A 16,399-nucleotide genomic window follows, 5' to 3' on the forward strand; every position below is an offset into this window, starting at 1 on the left:
GGTAGGGCGTTTGCCTTGCACGCGGCCGACCCGAGTTTGAATCCCAGCATCCCATATGGTCCCCTGAGCACCACCAGGGATAATTCCTGAGTGCATGAGCCAGGAATGACCCCTGTGCATTGCCGGGTGTGACCCAAAAAGCAAAAAAAAAAAAAAAAAGAAAACTGGGGAGCAGTCGGGGAATGAAGCCCCCACTGAGTCAGACTCCAAGGTGCCCAGACACGGAGTGAGGAACAGGGAGAGGACGGGCGGGGGCAGTCCTGGGTGGAGCCTCCCAGGGGGTCATAGGGGACGGGTGGGGGCAGTCCTGGGTGGAGCCTCCTAGGGGGGTCGTAGGGGACGGGTGGGGGCAGTCCTGGGTAGAGCCCTCCCAGGGGGGTCGTAGGGGACGGGGCGGGGGCAGTCCTGGGTGGGGCCCTCCCAGGGGGCCATAGGGGACGGGTGGGGGCAGTCCTGGGTGGAGCCTCCTAGGGGGCCGTAGGGGATGGCCAGGCAGTCCTGGGTGGAGCCCTCTTACTCTCCCGGTAACCCAAGGACAGCGCAAGCCTTCCCGGGCCAGAATCATTCCCGTCACTTCGAGCTAACTCCACGCTCCCAGCTCGTCTGCGGGAACAGGAGGGCGGGAGGCAGCCTGGGGTGGACGCTGAGCCAGTACCGGCCACTCACTGGCAGTGTGGAACATCCATCTGAAAGCTCGGAGCAGCCAAAGGAAACCCACCATTGGTCTGCACTGCCAAGGTCCGGAGAGAGATTTCTGCCGCTCAGAGGCAGACAGATACACTCAGACACGCACATCCTGGGACTGCCATCGTTAGCGGAACACAGGGCTGAGCACCGGGCTGAGAGGGCCCCGGGCAGGGCGTGGAAAAGCTGCAGAATCAGGAAAATAGGATTCTCAGAGTTTCTGTCTCCCGCTGATTCTCAGTCAATAAATCTGAGTCTGGGGCTGGAGCGATAGCACAGCGGGTAGGGCGTTTGCCTTGCACGCGGCCGACCCGGGTTCGAATCCCAGCATCCCATATGGTCCCCTGAGCACTGCCAGGAGTAATTCCTGAGTGTAGAACCAGGAGAAACCCCTGTGCATCGCCGGGTGTGACCCAAAAAGCAAAAAAATAAATAAATAAATAAATAAATCTGAGTCTTTGTTCACTGTATCACTGTGTCACTGTCATCCTGTTGTTTGTCGATTTACTCGAGCGGGCACCAGTAACATCTCTGTACCTCTCTGCCCTGAGATTTTATTTTTTGTTTGTTTGTTTGTTTTTGGGTCACACCCATCGATGCACAGGGATTACTCCTGGCTCGTGCACTCAGGAATTACTCCTGGCAGTGCTCGGAGGACCATATGGGATGCTGGGAATCGAACCCGAGTCAGCCGTGTGCAAGGCAAACACCCTACCTGCTGTGCTATCACTTCAGCCCCCCTGCCCTGAGATTTTAGCAGCCTCTCCTTACTCATCTTTCCCAATGATTGGAGGCTCTTCAGAGTCAGGGGAATGAGACCTGTTATCGTTACTGTATTTGGCATATCAAATATGCTACAGGGAGCTTGCCAGGCTCTGCCGTGCGGGCGGGATACTCTCGGTAGCTTGCTGGGCTCTCTGAGAGGGATGTATATACTGTCATCCCGTTGATCATTGATTTGCTCGAGTGGGCCCAGTAACGTCTCCATTCAACCTAGCCCTGAGATTTTAGCAGCCTCTCTTTACTCTTTCCTCCCAATGGTGCTGCATTAGAGGCTCTTCAGGGTCAGAGGAATGAGACCCATCATTGTTACTATATTTGGCATATGAATATGCCACGGGGAGCTTGCCAGGTTTTCCAAGAGGAAGAACTAGGCTATCAGATGTCGTGCGGCCGCATTGCAGCCGAGTGCTTCCGGGAGCTTGGTTTTATAGTCTGTGGATGTAGGCTGTTGATGGGATTACACGGCACCAGGGGCAGTTTCTGGGTGTGACTGCCTAGCTACTGGGAAATGGGGAATCTGGGTGGAAGAGGCCCAGTCCCAATCCAAGCAGCCTTGAAGATCACGGCCCCAGGTCCCGCACACCTGGGTTCCTCTGCCGGTTCCTTCATGTGTGGGGCTCATTCGAACGTGTTTGTTACTGAATGGTATAATCTGACTCTTGGGCTCACAGGCCCTTCTTGTAACTTCAATACGGGAGAGAGACTCAGAAAAAGTTCTGGAAAGAGAGGCTGGAGAGAGTGCAGGGCTAAGGCACGCGACTTGCCCCATGAAGACCCCACGGCTGCCCGAGCACTCCCCAGTGCAGCCTTGGGAACCCCAAATAACCCTGAGGTGACCCCCAGCACCACCCTCAAGCTGACCCTTGGACCAGCTGACCCTAGAACCCCAGGGAACAGCCTCCCAGCCTCCTGGACGCCACCTAGGGTCCCCATCCCCCCAAAAATGACTCAGACACACAATGCCTATCTGCCCTACGGGGGACTCCGGCTCATCTTCCAACCCGTGCACGTTCACACAAAGGAGCGTTAGGAAAGGATCCAGGGAAGACGAGGCAGCTCAGAGGACGTCCGGGGGAGGGGGCGGAGAGACAGAGCGGCCAGGATGGAAGCAGACGCAGCTCGGGCTGGGGTGCGGGGAGAGGGTCTGCACCCATGGCGGAAGTGGGGCCGAGAGGGCTGCGCAGGGAGCCGGGGTCAGCGGGAAAACAGCCGAGCCTGTGACGGAAACGTCCGGGACACGCCAAACTATGTTCAGGGGGGGGACAATGCTCGGCTTTAAGAAACTGGTTTTGGTCCGACCAGTACAGTCCCTTCCAGTCGGGCTGCCAGTGGGCGCGGCTGTTTCACGCTGAGCCGCCTCGGAAAGGGAGAAACGGGCAGGAGAGCTAGGACGGGGCACAGGCAGGGGCCCCGGTCGCCCCCGGGAGCACTGCAGGGGCTAACCCCGAGCCGAGAGTAGCCCCTGGGCACCCTGAGTAACTCAGACGGGAAGTAGAGGGCAGTGCTAGGGGCGAGGAGGGCAGTGCTCGCTCCCTCTCTTCCTCTCCCTCCCTCCCTCTCCCTCCCTCTCTTTCCCTCCCTCCCTCTCCCTCCCTCTCCCTCCCTCCCTCTCCCTCCCTCTCCCTCTCTCCCTCCTTCTCCCTCCCTCTCCCTCTCTCCCTTCCTCACCCTCCCTCCCTATCCCTCCCTCTCCCTCCTTCCTCACTCTCCCTCTCCCTCCCTCTCTTTCCCTCCCTCCCTCTCCCTCCCTCTCCCTCCCTCCCTCTCCCTCCCTCTCCCTCTCTCCCTCCTTCTCCCTCCCTCTCCCTCTCTCCCTTCCTCACCCTCCCTCCCTATCCCTCCCTCTCCCTCCTTCCTCACTCTCCCTCCCTCTCCCTCTCTCTCCCTCTCCCTCCCTCTCCCTCTCTCCCTCCTTCTCTCTCCTTCTCTCTCCCTCCCTCTCCCTCTCTCTCCCTCCCTCCCTCTCCCTCCCTCTCCCTCCCTCTCCCTCTCTCCCTCCTTCTCTGTGCTTCTCTCTCCCTCCCTCTCCCTCTCTCTCCCTCCCTCCCTCTCCCTCTCTCTCCCTCTTTCCCTTCCTCACCCTCCCTCCCTATCCCTCCCTCTCCCTCCTTCTTCACTCTCCCTCCCTCTCCCTCTCTCTCCCTCCCTCCCTCTCCCTCTCCCTCTTCCTCTCTCCCTTTTCTCCCTCTCCCTCCCTCTCCCTCTCTCTCCCTCCCTCTCCCTCTCCGTCTTCCTCTCTCCCTTTTTCTCCCTCTCCCTCTCTCTCCTTCTTCCTCTCTCCCTATCTCTTCCCTCCCCCTCTCTCCCTCTCTCTCTCTATCACACACTGCATGGATATTTGCTCCGGGGGTGCCATCTACCCCCCGCCATGAAGAGCACCCTACAGAGAGCAGCGAGCACCCTCCAGAGAGCGGCGAGCACCCTCCAGAGAGTGGCGAGCACTGCAGCCCGTCTTCACGGAAGAGCCGTGACACTCAGACAAGGCTCCTCGTGCCCTCAGGGAGAAAGCGCTTCCCGGTAGCGGCCAGGGTCTTCCTCTGCTGCCGCCAGCAGGGCCGGGCGCCCCGCCCCGCCTCCCGCCCCCTCTCCCTGCACCCGGGAAGCGCAGCTGCACTGCCCGGAAAAGCACTTCAAGGTGGACGAGCCCAGAGGGAGAGGAAGAAAGCTCCGCCGAGACTCAGCTGCACCGGCCGTGTCCAGACACACACGAAGCTCAGGACCCCGGGCTTTGCGGTAGGCCACTCCTGCCCGGCTGCTCCAGATGGGGCAGGTGCCGTCCCTCGCCTGCCCCAGGAGTCCCGGCGGCCGCCGTCTTCCAGAAGCCCACGAGAAGCCCAGGTGTGCGGGAGCAGGCGTGGCAAACGCCGGGCCTTGCGGGACAGGGGAGGAGCCGGTCCCTCCCCCCCATGGCACTCTGCGGTGACACGCACCAACCGGCCCCGCCTACTTACTAAGCCCCTACACGACCACGATCCACAGACACACAGACGAGTCTCGGAACCCAGCAGCTCGCTGCAAAGATCTCCCCAGACCCTAATTACGAAACGTTTAGAATTCCAGGACATTCCAAGCTCTTCACAACAAGCGATACAAAGCAAATTGCCTAGCACTGCCTTCTCGGCAGGTTTGCGGGGTGGTGGGAAAATTCCAAATAATAATGGTGGGGCTGGTGTCGAAATACTGAACGGAATCAAAGTAGGGAGAGAGAGAGAGAGCACTGTGGGAATTGTGTGCCACACCGGCAGGGGGAGGGTTGGGATGGGGGAATACCGGGGATTCTGGTGGTGGAAGACGTGCTCTGGGGAAGCGGCGGGTATTTGATCATTGCATGACCAAAACTCAAGCACGAACGCTTTGTCACTGTATCTCACGGTGACACAATTGAAAAAAAGAAAGTTCCACTGAGGCCGAGGCTGGTCCTGACCGGAGAGGGCGCAGGCCGCACTCTCTCCCGGTGCGTCCTGCTCCAGAGACCCAGGGCCCAGGGCAGCCGGGAAAGCAAAGCCGCCCCTGGGGGGCCGTGGCAGGGAGCAGGGGCGCGGCCCCATCGCATCACCAGGTCTCTGGGCGAGGACCCGCCTGCTCTATTCTTGTGCCCGAGACAACGGGCTGGGGGACACGCCTCCTCCTAAACGGTGCCCGAGGCGCCCGTTTCCCTCCAGCTCAGTTCAGCCCACCAGGGCGGGGCCTGAGGACCCCCGGGGTCGGTGCACGGGCTGGGCCGCCAACTGCTGTGCCCCCGCCTCAGTCAGCCCCCCTGCACGGTTCTCAATGGCTCTCAACGACCGAGAGAGCGAACAGGAAAACCGTTTTTTAAAACACAGCATTTTGGAGAGCAAACTGTGTCTCAGGGCCGACCCGCCTGGCGTGAGGACAGAAATCCTTGGGGCGGCCCGGGCAGCAGCTGGGCTGGGTGCCCCGACCTGCAGGGGGCGGCGGTGAGCGTCCACTCTGCCCAGCTGGGGAGCAGAGCCCCGCCTGGCCACAGGCAGACCCCGCCCTCATCGGACAGCAGCAGGGCCTGCCTCTCTAACTGCGCCAGTCACGGTCGCGGGAGGAGCGGGAGGGGAGTCTCGGGCCCGCTGCCTTGCCACCGCTCTGCCCTCGCTCTCTCCCTACGCGGGCTGGGGTCTCCCGGGCACGCGCAGGAGATCCTGGGGCCTGTGGACTCCCGGGTGGGTGCTGGCCCACGGGGGCAGAGGTGCTTGGGCCCCGCAGTGCTGGGTCACCCGAGGCCTTCGGGGCTACACCCAGCCACGCTGCAGGGCACACGAGGTGCCAGGGATTGAGCCGGGCATGGGCACACACAGACACGTGCCGGGACGCCCCCCGCTCCCCAGCTCTGACGGTCCCGCGGGTGTTTCCTCAGACGGGGCCTGGGGGTCTGCCATTTGCATATTTTCTTAGACCCCCAGGAGCCCACGCTGCCCCCTCCCGGGCTCCAGAGACTGTCTCTACCCCGGCTGGCTTTGTTCACCCCTCCTCTGGGCCTCCCCCAGACCCTCGACATCACAGCCTTCTCCCTCCTCTTCCTCCGTGTCGCAAAGGTGCTCCCACTCCAGCCTGCTCTCCCTCCCGGCTCTCGTCCTTTCGTCCCTGACCCCGAAGCACCACGTGAAGAGTCGCCTTTACCCTTCCTTCCCGAGCCAAGTCTCCCTCTCCCGCTGACTGCTCCACCCCCACCTGAGCTGGGGGGCTCGGGGCGTTCCTCCCCCAGGGCTGGTGCAGATGCCCAGGTCCGCCGCAGGAGGCTGGACGGCAGTTCCCTTCGCAGATAGGGACCCCCGGCCCCGGCGCTGGGCTTCTCCTCTGCTTTGATCTGAGCGCCAGTGCACAGGGACGGACGCCTCTGCTCCCGCGGGCACCCCGGGAGGAGGACGCTGAGCTGCTCAGGCCTCCGGCGCCCTCTGCTGCCCGTGCCGGGACGCGGACGCCAAGGGGCTCCTTTGACCCTGCGGCCTTCGGGATTTCCCTAACTTGCTCCCGCGAGTCTCTGCCAGGGTTCACTCTGTCATCCTGGAGCCCGTGTGTCTCCACCGCTGCTCTCTGTGCTGGGGGGAGCCCCCGGCCGTGCCCAGGTCACCTGCGAAGCCGCAGCCACACCTGCGGCCAGGAGGGGAGGCAGCGACACGGTACCCGGCACCCCCGACCCGAGGCTCCCTGACTCAGCACTGCTCACCAGAGTCTGGCAGCACCGGCGTCTCCAGGACGACGTCCCCGCTGGCTGTGCCGGGCCCTGCAGCTCAGAGACCAGCAGCGCCGCCTGCTGCTGAGCCCGGAGGAACAGACGTGCCTGACCCTGCCTCTGACTCCCGGGACAGTGCTCCCACACAGGCTCCACCTTCCTCTTCTAGCTGCTTCTGTCCCCCGAGGCCCCTGGAGCGGGCGCCGCCGGCTTCCCCGCAAGCCCGCGTGGGTGAAAACGCTCTCCCCAGCACTGGGCATCACGGCTGCTGCATCCCACGGTGTCCACTGGGCACCACAGCGACTGCGTCCCACAGTGACCACTGGACAGAGGGCACTGCCTTCCCCAGCACTGCGGTGCCCCGTCCCCCCCCTGAGGAAGGCGTCGGCCAACGGCAGCTGAGGCCCTGGGCCTGACGGGGCAGCTGGGCCCATGGACACGGGGTGGTCAGCGCTGCCCCCTTCCCGACCTGGATGCCCTGAGCATCCTTCCACATATGCGCCCCGCCCCCGGGTATTTCGGGGTGCCCAGCCCAAAGCACTGTAGGCGCCACACCTCAAGGCCACATGCCAGGGGCCAGGTGTGTCCTGCGTCCCTCAGAGGAAGCTCGGAGCTGACCCATCTGCGTCCTCGAGACCAGCACCGAGAGGCGGGCGGGCCTGGGGTGGAGACGGCCCCCAACCCCCCCCCAGCTGCACACCTGCCCTTTGGGCATCGCTCCCCGCCCCCACGGCCGTGGCAGCTTCTCCCCACGCCCCTGGCGCCGCTCAGCACCCACCCGAGGCCAACACCAGCGATTTCTCTTCTCCCTGCAGGCGTCAGACCGGTGCGAGCCCCTCGCAAGCCCTACCTCCGTCTTGGAACTTGCTTAATCTTTCCAGGTACGACGACAGGGGGACCTGGACGATGTCCAGGATGGCCAGCAGCGTCCTCGTCAGCCTCAGCAGCTCGCTGAAGCTGTAGAAGCCGAAGTAAATGAGGTTCCGGGCCAAGTGCACCACCTGGGGGCAGACACGGGCGGGGACGGGGGAGACGTCAGAGACGAGACTAAATGCTGGTTCTCCCATGACTGCCCAGACCAGTCTGAGTGTTTCCAAACCTCCTTTAACTCCGAGGAACTGAAATACCCATAAAAGCAACCCCGTGAGCTCTGATTTATTCAGATTTTTAAAAACCCAAATCAGGGGCTGGAGCGATAGCACAGCAGGTAGGATGTTTGCCTTGCATGTGGCTGACCCGGGTTCGATTCCCAGCATCCCATATGGTCCCCTGAGCACTGCCAGGGGTAATTCCTGAGTGCAGAGCCAGGAGTAACCCCTGAGCATTGCCAGGTGTGACCCAAAAGAAAAAAAAAAAAACAATATCATCCCAGTTTGTCAACCTATCCACGGCCCAGGCAACAAGAAGGGGGCGACTGGGCGAGACCCCGGCAGGCAGAGGAGCGCCCGAGGTCAGCCACCTGCGGTTCCTACCAGCGACGGTAAGGCAGGGCTGTGAGCAGCAGGACACTCGCCTCGCTCGAGTGACCAGGCCACGTGAAGTTTACCCAGAAATAACGAGCTCCTGACACTGCCTCCCTCTGGTGCCACAGGGCTGACCGGTGTGAGCGGGTCCTACTGGACAGTGGCCTTCCACCCACTCCCCAGAGGAAGGCCTGAGGGGCCAACGGAATGTACTGGAAAGGCCTGTCACCTCGGAGATGAGCCGAGGGAAGACTGAAACCCTCTCTCTTCCTGTCTCTCCCTCCCACCCTCCTCCCTCCCTCCCTCCCTTCCTCCTTCTCTCTCTCCCTCTTCTCTCTCTCCATCTCTCCTGTTTCTCTCTTTCTCCCTCTCTCTCTTACCCTCTCCCTCTCCTTCTGTCTTTCCCACTTTCCCTCTCTCTCCCTTTACCCTCTCCCATCCTCCCTCTCTCTCTCTCTCTTTTTCTCTCTCTCTCTCTCTCTCTCTCTCTCTCTCTCTCTCTCTCTCTCTCTCTCACACACACACACACACACACACACACACACACACACACCACACACGCACTCACATGACCAAGAAAGGTCCATGAGTATCAGTCGATGCTGTTCCCGGAAGTGCCAGAGCCAGGGCCCGCCCCGGCATGGTCACCCCCATGGCAGACCCTCACGGGCACCTCACGGGCACCGCCAGACGCTCCCTGGGACAACAGCTGTGCCAGGGAGCAGGAGCAGCTCTCGGCGTGCGCCCAGGCTGCAGCTTTGGCCCCGTGGCCGTCAGGTCACGTTGTAACTAGAAATATTTCGACTCAGGTCAATGCCGCTAAAACTGTCGACTCCCAGGAGGGGAAACAGTGTCGAAACACGAGAATACACAACTCTGTTCGCGGAGGCAGTCAGGCCTAGAGGGAACGGGGAGAGCCAGCTGGGGCTGGCTGGTGGTCAGCAAAGCGCGAGGAGCGTCTCGAGTGAGTCCCCGGCAGCGTGGCCATCCACCAGGCGACAACAGCCCAGGCACGGGGGTCACGCCTCGGGCACTGGGCAGTGCGCTCTGGGCGAGACTCGCCGAGTCGCCCGTGGGCCCGACGTACCTCGAAGGTCAGCTTGTTCTTCTCCTTGTCCCCGAAGGGGAAGGGCTGGTTGACCACCTCCTTCAGGTACTCCTCCACGAACGCCATGGTCAGCGCGAACTTCCTCTTCATGTCGCTCCTGGAGGAGTCGGTGATGGAGTCGTACCTGCAGAGAGCGCGGCGCGGTGAGCTGGCCGCCGGCACGAGGCTCTCCCCCGCCCGCACCCCTCCTGAGCGCGCCCACGGGCGCCTGCCGGGTCCCCCCGCTGCCCCCCGCCAACACGCTGCTGCCCCGGGCGCGACCTCCCGCCCGCCGCGGCCCGGCCTACTCGTGGATGCTGATCTTGGTGGGGATCTCGGTCCAGAGCCGGGCGTAGCGCACGGGCACCACGGGCTCCTGCGGGTCGCGGTCCACGTGCATGTGCAGCATCAGGCGGCAGAAGGACGCGCGCAGGTCGAAGGGCAGGCTCTCGTCCGCCACGCAGCGCAGGATCAGGTCCACCGACAGCTGCGTGGAGATCTGGTCGATGGCCAGGTACTGGCGGTCCAGGCACATCCGCGCAAACAGGTTCAGCTGGAACCTTCCGGAGAAGACAGGCCACGTGACGCCGGCCCTGGGACACTGTCCAGCACGGCCAGGTCAGGAGGGACCCGATGACGCCCATGTTGGAGGTGGGACATTCGGGGTCAGGTCATGTGGTCAAGGACCACGTGGAGATGAGCACGCATGTCCGCCGGTGCAGTCACAGTCTTAGCACGCTCAGGAAGCTCACCTGTGTCTGTCCGTGCGTGTGTGCGTCTGTGTGTCATGCGTGTGTCTATGTCTGTGCATCTATATCTGTTCCTGTGTGTGTGTGTCTATGTGTCTGTTCATGTGTGTCTGTGTATCTATCCATGTTTCTGTGTGTCTATGTATGTGTGCGTGTTTATCCATGTGTATGTCAGTGTCTGTCCATGTGTCTGTCCGTGTACGTGTCAGTGTGTTGGTGTGTCTGTGTATTTGTCCATAAGTGTGTGTCTGTGTATATATCTGTCCAGCTGTATGTGTGTATGTGTATGTATCTACATGTGTATCTATGTATATCTGTATGCATGTGTGTCTGTGTATGTTTGCATTGTATATGTGTCTATACATCTAAGTGTCTGTGTGTGTATCACTGACTGCATGTCTGTGTGTCTGTGTCTGTGTGCATCTGTGTCTGTGTCTGTCGGTCCAGAGCCGGGCGTAGCGCCAGGGCACCACAGGCTCCTGTGTGCATCTGTGTGTGTGTCTGTGTTTTGTGCATCTGTGTCTGTGTGCATCTGTGTCTGTGTGTCTGTGTCTGTGTGTGTCTGTGTGCATCTGTGTGTCTGTGTCTGTGTGCATCTGTGTGTGTGTGTCTGTGTCTGTGTGCATCTGTGTCTGTGTGTGTGTCTGTGTCTGTGTGTGTCTGTGTCTGTGTGTGTGTCTGTGTCTGTGTGCATCTGTGTCTGTGTGTGTCCATGTCCGTGTGTGTCTGTGTGCCTCCTCTCTTTAAGTAGAAATGCACAGGCCTGAGGGCTCTGAATGTCCCCCGAAACCCTCTCTCCTTCCTCCCCGGAGCCTCGAGCTCAGATCTCAGTGCTCTGTCCTGCCCACCCCCCCCCTCCCCTGCTGCCTCAGGCCTCCAGTGGCCCGGCCATCGCACCCACACTCTGTCGCCTCCTCCCTGGGTCACAAGCCAGCAGGGGCTCTGGACGGCCCAGCCAGGCCAGCTCTGCCCTCCCTGCCTGGGGCTGGGGGCACAGGCTGGCGGGGCCCCTCCCCAGCTTCCGCCCCGTCACAGGCGCCCGCTGGAGCCGCAAGAGGATTCTGGCCACTGCGCACACGGGCACCATATGCCACCCCTGTACCCACAGAACTCTCCACACCGCTCCCCCTCCTCCCCTCCCCCTCTCCCCTTCTCGCCTCTCCTCTCTGTCTCTCCCCTCTCTCTCTCTCTCTCCTCTTTCTCTCCTCTCTGTCCCTCCCTCTCCCTCCTTCTCTCTCTCCCTCTCCCTCTCCCCCGCCCAGACCAGTGCTGTCTCTGCCTCAGCGGCTGCCCCGCCAATTCCTTCCCTCTCCCCCTTCCTCCAAGTCACACATGCACATGCACGCCTGTGTCTCAGGGACAACCACCCCCCATGCCAAAGACCCGAGCACTGCCAGTGGAGTCTATGGCAAAGAGAGACGGGAGCTGGTCTCTGCAGAGTTCGGGCCTCGGGCTGACGCCAGCCCCTTCTCAGGCCCGACGGCTGACTTCAGGGGCACCAGCGAGCCCCGCGGCGGGAAGGGGCTACCTGTAGTAGGTGAGCACCTCCAGGTCCGCCTTGGTGCCCTCCTTGGCCTCCTGGGCCAGGTGCCTGATGGCCTTGCCGTGAGGCTCCTTGTTGCTGTCGATCCAGTACAGCCAGACTTCGTCCTCGTCCACGTCGTCGGCCAGGATGGACGGCTCCATGGGGTTGTCCATCTGCATGGAGACCAGCCTGGGAACAACGGAGACGGCACATGAGGCCGATTCATGGGGCCCCTCAAGGAGAAGGAACACACATGCACACGCACACGCATGCACACGCACACATAGCACTCACATGCATGCACACACGCGCACACATGCACGCGCACGCACATGCACACATAAGCACTCACTTGCATGCACACGCACATACACATGAGTATATTTGCACATGCATGCACACACATGCATATGCATGTAAATATGTGCGCGCACATGCACATGCACACATAAGCACTCACATGCATGCACACATGCACACACACATGAGTATACTTGCACATGCACGCACACACATGCATATGCATGTACATATGCATGCACACATGCACACGCACACACATGCACACATAAGCACTCACATGCATGCACACACACATGAGCATACATGCACATGCACGCACACACACATATGCATGCACACATGCACACACATGCACCTGCATACACATGCACACATAAGCACTCACATGCATGCATGCACACATACACGCACACACATGCGTGCACACGCCCACGCCCACGGCCTCACTTGGTCTGGATGAGGATGTCAGCGTTCCCTGGGCTCAGCATGAATTTACAGATGAGTTCTTGGGTGACGGGGATCGCGGTGGTATTCGACACACAGAGATCTGATAAATAATCCAAAAATCTGGCAAGATGAGGAAAAAAGAGCAATAAAATGTTAAGAAAAAGGCTGTCACGGCCGGAGAGATAGGACGGTGGGGAATGAGCCCGTCGTGCAGGAACCGAGCTGCCTTGGCCTCCCAGCACGTCTGGTCACCCTGTCCCCGCCAGGGCTGGGCCCGGAGCACAGAGCCCGGAGGAAGCCCTGAGCACCGCCGAGTGTGGCCACAGGTGGTGGTGCCGCCGCAGCACAGACAAATGCAGGGGGGCAGGGGGGCCGGAGGGCACCAGCGCCTCCTCCGGAGCCTGACTTCCAGGAACCACCTGCGGCCTTAGACACGGACTGTCCGTCCACTCGGCAGCATCACGGACTTTGCTCCAAGCAGGAGGACACTTGATTCTCCCCCTTTGCGGGTGCTCACCCCCGCCAGCCTCTAGGGGGCACCAGTAACGTCTCCATGGTGAGACGTGTTGTTACTGTTTCTGGCATATCGAATACGCCAACAGGGAAACAAAGAAACACTGCCCATCTTCTAGACCCCTCTGTACCTCCCCCGGAAACGGTAACGTGGTGCAAGAGAAACAGAACTGGGCGTGTGACAGCTCATCTGCCCGCGACCCCCTTGGGACCACAGAGATCGCGCTGGCTGAGCCGCTTCCACTCTCTCATTTCCGAAACGTGAGCACCAGGGTAGGGCCGAGGGCCGCACGGTGGCGGGTGGGGATTTTATTTTATTTTATTTTATTTTTGCTTTTTGGGTCACACCTGGCGATGCACAGGGGTTACTCCTGGCTCTGCACTCAGGAATTACTCCTGGTGGTGCTCAGGAGGCCATATGGGATGCTGGGATTCGAACCCGGGTTGGCTGCGTGCAAGGCAAACGCCCCACCCGCTATGCTATCGCTCCAGCCCCGGGTGGGGATTTTAATCGGACAACGTGTATGGATATACTCTGAAACAGAACCGAGCAATATAAAAGCCGACCTGATCGGACTGAAAATCAACTGAGTCCGTCAAGACTTTGACCTCCAGTAAGGCAGTGACTGTTGTACGTGGGCAGAGAAGCAATAAGCCCACAGAGTTTTGTCCATAACCGTTAGTGAAACGGGGGCCAGAGCCATCGCACAGTGGGGAGAGCGTTCGCCTCGCATGTGGTCGACCCGAGTTCAATCCCTGGCATCCCATAAGGCCCCCTGAGCACCATCAGGAGTAATTCCCGAGTGCAGAGCCAGGAACAATCCCTGTGCATCGCCGGGTGTGACCCAAAAAGCCAAAAAGCATAAGTTTGTGGAATGAAAGTTCTGAAACTTTCCCAAGTTCTGAAAATAGGGCCAGAGTCCACAGCACAAGGGGGGCGCGGCCTTCCAGGTCTCTCCCTGGCACCCCATTCGGTCCCCCAGGACCTCCGGGACAGATCCCTGAGCACGGGGCCAAGAGTCAGCCTCGAGCACCACAGGGTGTGCCCCAAAGTTCCCCCCACAAAAAAAAAAAAAAAAAGTGAAAAACTCCAAGTTGGGAGAGCAAAGGCGCAGGCCGTGCCGGGAGCGCTCGGACCTGGGCTCGCGGTTCCTCCGCAGCAGGCTGACGAAGGTCTCTATCTCCTTGGCTGTGATGTGCTTCTCCAGCAGCTTCCTGTTGTTGTGCAGCAGGGCTGTGATGGTGTCCTCGGCCAGGATGTCGTAGCCGATCTGGGACTGCATGACGCAGAAGTTCCTCGCGATGTATTCCTGCGAGGCAGAAGGGCCGTCAGAGCCGCGTCCGAACACGGGAGCAGCCCGGAGGGCCGGGAAACGGCTCCTCCATCACGAGGGCCGTCTCGGGAGGAGAGGAGAATCCGTTAGGCTCTGCCTAGCGTAAATCGTGCCCGAAAATGAAGCACCTAGAAACGATCCTTCAGAGGAGTGCCTGTTTCCCTCCGAGGGGGGAAATACAACAATCGCCCAAGCGAAAAGCACAACATTCTGGATCAGAGGACAGCAGAGGGCCGCTTGCCTTGCCTGTGGTTGACCAGGGTTCGATTCCCAGGATCCCTTATGGTTCCAAGAGCACTGCCAGGAGGGATTCCTGAGTGCAGAGACCTGAGCACTCTGGGTGTATCCCCCCCTCCAAAAAAAAAATTTTCAAATGACAACTTTCTATCACTGAGTAACTGAGAATTCCGTCAGCACAGTCTCCAACATGAACAAATCCTGGCCGTAACGAGCTAGCAAGAAGAATCCTCTTTGGGACTCCCAGGATACAGGTGGGGACCCAGGAACGGGGTCCAGGGCAGAGAGATTTTTTTTTTCTGTTTCTGCTCTAAAACCTTATTCTAAAAGGCTGCGGAAGCTGCTTCATGCAGTTCTTCACTGCACATCAACGAGAAAAGCATGTTCCCGCCTCGCTGAGATTCACTGGCTTTCCTCTCCCGGGCCCGCCGGCCCCCTGGCTGCTCCACACGTCACAGCGCAGCCCCTCCAGGGGACAGGGACAGAGGTCTGTTCCTGAGACGCCCACGGCCCTGCCCTGCCAGCGGTTCAGATCTCACCCGGGAGCAGCAGAACCACAAAGAGGCCATCGCACATGTGGCCGCTCCCACCGGGCCTGGCTGTGTACCTGTTCTTTTCTTTTTACTTTTTTTTATTTTATTTTATTTTATTTTATTTTTGAAATTTTATTGATTCACCATGATATAATTATAAGATTTCATGTCTGAGTTACAATCACACAATGATCAAACACCCATCCCTCCACCAGTGCACATTCCCCACCACCAATATCCCCAGTATACCCCCCCTTCCCCACCCTCCCCCTGCCTCTAAGGCAGACAATATTCCCCATACTCTCTCTCTACTTTTGGGCATCATGGTTTGCAAGGCAGACACTGAGAGGCCATCACGTTTGGTCCATTATCTACTTTCGGCATGCATCTCCCATCCCGACTGGTTCCTCCAGCCATCGTTTTCTTAGTGATCCCTTCTCTAGTCCAGCTGTCCTCTCCCTGCCCGCTCATGAGGCAGGCTTCCAACTACGGGGCAATCCCCCTGGCCCTTGTATCTACTGTCCTCGGGTATCAGCCTCATGTGATGTTATTCTATACTCCACAGATGAGTGCAGTCCCTCTGTGTCTGTCCCTCTCCTTCTGACTCACTTCCCTCAGCATGAGACTCCCCATGCCCATCCACTTATAAGCAAGTTTCATGCCTCCATCTCTCCTAACGGCTGCGTCGTGTTGGTACCTGGTTCTTGCGGTAGTCCCGCTGGGAGTGGCGCAGGACGCGGTAGCACAGGCGCAGGAGGTACTTGTAGGGGGCGTATCTCTGGTCGCCCAGGTCCTCCAGCCTCAGCATGGCCCCCTCGCCTGCCTTCTCCTTGAAGGGCGCCTTCAGGATCCCGAAGACCTGGTGGAAGGAGGGAGGGAGGCCGGCTTTGGCGAGTGGCCCTCATTCCGCGTGCAGACACGCGGCACTGACCTCGCCTGCGGCTGCAGCGGCAGCGGCAACCCAGGCTCAAATCCGCTGAGCACCAGCAGGAGGCACTCCTGAGCACAGAGCTAGGAACAGCCTCTGAGCACTGTGGGAGGGAGGGAGGAAGGGAAGACCTGGGGACCCACGGCCCAGGAAGGAACAGGAAAACAAAGTGTGCGTCTGGTTGGACCAAGGTATAAAAACAGGCTCAGGCCAAATCAAGGCTGATTTCCATAGACTCTATAATTACTTCTCTTTCTTCATATAACTTAGAAATTCAAAATAACATACAGCGGGCCGGAGCAATAGCACAGCGGGCAGGGTGTTGGCCTTCTTGCGGCCAACCTGGGTTCAATCCCCGGCACCCCACAGGGTCCCCCAAGCACCGCTAGCCGTGATCCCTGAGTGCAGAGCCAGGAGCAAGCCCTGAGCATCGCCGGAGTGACCCAAAAAGCAAAAAATAAATATTTTTTTTTAAATAGGGTAACATACAGGAATCAGATCTATCCAGCTGGCACGGGCATCCACAACCTGCCCCAGGCCCGGCTTCTCGGCCGCCCTGCGGAGCCTGTGCCCTGCCCCTGGACACGGGCACCCAGGGCCGGGTCCCAGCAGTCAAGCACATTGGGCA

At 60.0% G+C, this 16,399-nt stretch overlaps 1 protein-coding gene across 1 annotated transcript in view; it reads right to left on the bottom strand.

The window, feature by feature from the left end:
- Positions 1 to 16,399, bottom strand: part of ITPR2 (inositol 1,4,5-trisphosphate receptor type 2) — a 317,220-nt gene that overhangs the window by 213,799 nt on the left and 87,022 nt on the right. Inside the window, 7 exon segments of the mRNA XM_055118479.1 lie at positions 7,503 to 7,653; positions 9,203 to 9,347; positions 9,511 to 9,762; positions 11,480 to 11,665; positions 12,227 to 12,346; positions 13,877 to 14,049; positions 15,541 to 15,702. Of these exon segments, the coding sequence (XP_054974454.1) occupies positions 7,503 to 7,653; positions 9,203 to 9,347; positions 9,511 to 9,762; positions 11,480 to 11,665; positions 12,227 to 12,346; positions 13,877 to 14,049; positions 15,541 to 15,702 (1,189 nt within the window).

Source organism: Sorex araneus, chromosome 10 (assembly GCF_027595985.1).
Source record: "Sorex araneus isolate mSorAra2 chromosome 10, mSorAra2.pri, whole genome shotgun sequence".
NCBI lineage: Eukaryota > Metazoa > Chordata > Mammalia > Eulipotyphla > Soricidae > Sorex > Sorex araneus.